This window comes from Labeo rohita, chromosome 17, assembly GCF_022985175.1.
Source record: "Labeo rohita strain BAU-BD-2019 chromosome 17, IGBB_LRoh.1.0, whole genome shotgun sequence".
NCBI classification, from domain to species: Eukaryota; Metazoa; Chordata; class Actinopteri; order Cypriniformes; family Cyprinidae; genus Labeo; species Labeo rohita.
This window is the reverse complement of record NC_066885.1, coordinates 8,838,615-8,843,268: the sequence shown is the minus strand read 5'-3', so window position 1 is coordinate 8,843,268 and position 4,654 is coordinate 8,838,615. Positions and strand designations below refer to the sequence as shown.

General features: G+C 36.6%; 1 protein-coding gene across 1 annotated transcript; it reads left to right on the top strand.

Moving 5' to 3' along the window:
- The first annotated feature begins 476 nt into the window (after positions 1 to 476).
- On the top strand, positions 477 to 4,179 carry sdsl (serine dehydratase-like). Its single transcript, XM_051134135.1, has 8 exons — positions 477 to 598; positions 794 to 961; positions 1,229 to 1,271; positions 2,778 to 2,917; positions 3,036 to 3,124; positions 3,223 to 3,450; positions 3,535 to 3,659; positions 3,736 to 4,179. The coding sequence occupies exons 2-8, from the start codon at positions 809 to 811 to the stop codon at positions 3,924 to 3,926; spliced, it is 969 nt and encodes a 322-aa protein (XP_050990092.1). The 5' UTR covers positions 477 to 598; positions 794 to 808; the 3' UTR covers positions 3,927 to 4,179.
- Positions 4,180 to 4,654: the final 475 nt, after the last annotated feature.

Sequence of the window (4,654 nt, the reverse complement as noted above, 5' to 3'; positions counted from 1 at the left end):
GTTCCTCAGACAGTTTTTTGGACTCTTCTGCTTGATTTGTTTTAACTTTTGGCAGTCTATATTCCTCCAAATGTTTTTCCCGGTCTGACCGGTTAGTACAGCCCAAAACATGACAATAATTGATCATTTTCATTAGTAATAATCAGTAAAAATATGCAAGTTTCATTGGATTTAGTGGCACTGTTTACATTCAGTGCCGCCAACATGGCCGACTGATGAAGAGTCGTGAAAACACTCTATTACTGAACTTGTTTTATTTTACTTTATTTATTTAGCTTGAAAATAAAAGCTTATATCCTTCTTAGTGGAAAAAAAAAATATTCAAGTAGTTGTGTAGGTTCATAAAAACGTCCATATGGTATTTAAGTTTTATTCTTTTATTTGGAAGTTTTTCACTTTAAGGATATGATTGTGCACTTTGTTTCATGAATAAGTAACTTGCCCTAGTTTAACCTTCATTACATAATTTTGCAAGCTATCGTGTTTTATCTAACGGTCTTGGACATTAGTTCATTAGGTTACTTATTGTCATTAAACGAGCTTTGAACTCTCAAGCACAATATTCCTTCGAGAGTCATATGACACAGCAAAGCACAAGGTGAGTAGACTATGGGAAACGACTTTGTCTGTATATTTTATGTTTAAACTTAAAACGATTACGTAAGATTTAAAACCTGAGGTAACCTACTGTAAAACGCGGGAAACCTATCTAATGTTTGTAATTGTTTGCGCTTCGTGCATTTACCCACCGTGAGCTGACATGTTGTCCACTTCTTTCCTGTTTGTATTGTAGAAAATTTCGAGAAAAATGTCAAAACAAAATGGATTTCATGTCGTCACCCCACTTCTCGAGAGCACGGACATGTCTAAGCGAATCGGGACCACCGTGTATATGAAGATGGAGAGCTCACAACCCACAGGTTCCTTCAAAATCCGTGGAATAGGATACATGTGTCAAAATGTGAGGAAAAATATGGCTGCGTTTCTTAAAATGAATGAAGAACCATAATTAACTTTTGACCAAGCATATATAGCTCTTAAATGTTATAACGCATGTTGTTGCATTTCAAAATTAGAATGGATTTTATAAATTATTGAATCAAGTTTTAACGACAAACGTTTACGTCCACTACAGCATATGGTGTATTAGCACTGCCATCTAGCGCTCTCTAAAAGAACGATTGCATATTACACTTAATGTTCATATTTATTTTTATTCCTTTATAAGGTCGCAAGTTCAAACAAGTCAAAAGGTGTCATTTGTTCTTCAGGTGAGTGAAATGGTAAACATTGTATTATATATTTGTATTTCCTCGGGCCCTTTAGACAAACCTAAATTGCAATTTTCACACCTTCACTACACTGTGTGCATAATTATTAGGCATGTTGATAATCTGGTCATATTTTTTTACCAAGCACATTTTACCAATTCCAAACCACAACAATCTTAATAACTACTATTAATTTTGTATTTAATCATTTGTAAATGATATATAACTGTCCGTGAAGGCTGGAAGTGAAAAACTCCTTATATTCAGGTGTGCATAATTATTAGGCATGTTTTGATTTACAGATAAAATGAGCCAAAAAAGATATTTAACCCAGACTGAAAAGTCCAAATTATTAAATGCCCATGAGAAGAATGCAATACTAATGCATTACAAGAATTTGCAAAGTTAAGGCTTGACCATTGGACAGCGAAACAGGTGGAGAAGAAAAGATGCATGTTAACTGCAAAGAATTAGGAATTAAGGTGAAGAATTAGGTGTGACACCATCAGGAACCGTTTAGTCTCCAGCGCCACCATTTTCCAGAACTGCAACCTACCTGGAGTCTTCAGAAGTACTATGTGTCAGGTTCTCAGAGACTTTGCTTGGTAAAAAATCCTAAAAAATGCCCCTGACTTAATAAGAATAACAAGCTGACGTGTTGTGAAATACATGAAGACAGTTTTTTATTTATTTATTTTTTTTTTTTTTAAAAAAAAGCTTCATAGACAGATAATTTGAGAGTGACTCTTGAAGGACAAGCATCACATCCTCTTGTACCTCTGATTCAAGAATTTATCTTCCAAAATCTGGCAGTAAGTTTTGGGAGTTCATGTTTAGTCTCCTATCCTGAAAAGTCTGACTTGCAGAGATGGATTAAAATGAACTCCCAAAACTTACTGCCAGATTTTGAAGACTCCAGGTAGGTTGCAGTTCTGGAAAATGGTGGCGCTGGAGACTAAACGGTTCCTGATGGTGTCACACCTAATTCTTCACCTTAATTCCTAATTCTTTTGCAGTTAACATGCATCTTTTCTTCTCCACCTGTTTTTTCTGAGCATGCAGACTCAACAAGCATTTCGCTGTCCAATGGTCAAGCCTTAACTTTGCAAATTCTTGTAATGCATTAGTATTGCATTCTTCTCATGGGCATTTAATAATTTGGACTTTTCAGTCTGGGTTAAATATCTTTTTTGGCTCATTTTATCTGTAAAAGAAAACATGCCTAATAATTATGCACACCTGAATATAAGGAGTTTTTCACTTCCAGCCTTCACGGACAGTTATATATCACTTACAAATGATTAAATACAAAATTAATAGTAGTTATTAAGATTGTTGTGGTTTGGAATTGGTAAAATGTGCTTGGTAAAAAAATATGACCAGATTATTAACATGCCTAATAATTATGCACACAGTGTAGTTTAACATGGACATATTAAGTTTTGCATTGTGTTTAACAGCATACGTTACATTTTAAACATTTTCTTTCCGTCTTTGTGTGCATAGGTGGTAATGCTGGAATGGCCACAGCATATGCAGCAAGAAAACTTAACCTACCAGCCACCATTGTTTTGCCCTCGTCAACACCTCAGCTGGTAGTTCAGAAACTTAAGGACCAGAAAGCTACGGTCAAAGTTGTGGGCAAGGCAAGAGCAAAGTACCACCATAGTTATCCTAAAAGCCTTTATTCTAGATATGACGCAGATTTGTTATCTTATCCATGACTAAATCGTATACATGACAGGTCTTTATCTGATATTGTAGGTATGGGATGATGCAAATGCTGAGGCCCTGCGATTGGCTGAAAGTGAAGGTCTTACTGTAATACACCCGTTCAACCATCCTCTAGTGTGGTGAGTTTGTAGATACAGCACCTTAAAACTGTACAACCTTACGTTGTTTTTTATGGTTTTGGGCTTCACAAGAATGAAAAGCTGTTTGAATCTCACAGGAAAGGTCATACCAGTATTGTGCATGAACTCAAGGCTTCATTGCCATCCAAACCTGGAGCTTTAGTGGTGTCCGTAGGAGGTGGAGGTCTGTTTTGTGGGATAATAGATGGTCTGGATGAGGTGGGCTGGGGAGATGTGCCTGTCCTGTGTATGGAAACCGTGGGTGCCGATTGTCTCAACGTTGCTCTGAAAGCCAAAAATCTGGTTACACTGCCTGATATTACAAGGTACAAGAAATAATTTCAAATTCATGAACAACTGACATTTTTTTTTTAGTTTAAACATGATTCTGTAAATCACTTGTTTGCTAGTAAAGCAATATGTTTGGGAGCAAAAACGGCATGCCAGCAAGCGTTTGAATACAGCAAGCGGCCCAATGTCATTTCAGAGGTGGTGACGGATCTACAGGCGCTGGAGGCAATAGAGCTGTTCCTGGGTAAGTTCATCACTGTGATTAAGGCTATTAAACAGCTCAATAACAACAAAGCTTTCTTACTGTGTCCTGTATGCAGATGAGGAGCGTGTGTTGGTGGAGCTGGCTTGCGGAGCGTCATTGGCTGCAGTGTACAGCGGTGTCATCCAGAGGCTACAGGAAGAGGGACGCCTTCCTAAACCACTCGACTCGCTGGTAATGATCGTGTGTGGGGGTGGCAGCATGAACCTGGCTCAGCTGCAGCATCTACAGGCAGTCATACGGAAATGACCACATCTGTAGATTTTCACATCTGAGATTAATGGTCAAAGCATCTGCTTTGAGTTGCACTGATGTGTTGTGTTACGTAAATCAAAAGTTAATATGGATAATCCACTGTATTTCACACAGCTGAGAGCAAACTGTCTATCAGAAAAGTCTGTTTTGAGCAAACATCCAGAACTAGACATAATCTTCAGATTTTCTGTAAAAGCTTGTTTTAGTAAAACGGTGTAATAAAATTATTGGACGGATCGCCTCAGAATGTTGTCACTTACCACCTGTAACCAGCAAGTGGTGCTAATGTCTCTCGTTTTGATATTTGTGTCCTAGTGTTCACACTAGGATTTTCCAGACAGTGTAAATGAAATGTAACTTTAAAAATATGTTATTCATATTATTTCAATTTAAATTTTAATTTTTAATTGCAAGGAAAAATTAAAAAAAATCTAGTTATTATCTAATAAATTAAATCAGGGTGATCAGGACTGAAATCACTGGTATGTTTTCTCTGCATGCTAATTATGTCGGCATAATAAAATAAATACATAAGATAAGATAAGATAATAAATAAATAAAATAAGACATTTTATTATCTAAGACAGAGATACTAAACTATTAACTGTGTCTAGATGTTAAAGTGACTTGCAGAAAAAGCATTTCTCATGTTCGCTTTAAAACTGGCAATTGTTGAACTTTTGGCACTGGCACTTTTTTTCTGGCAATTGTGAGTTCATATC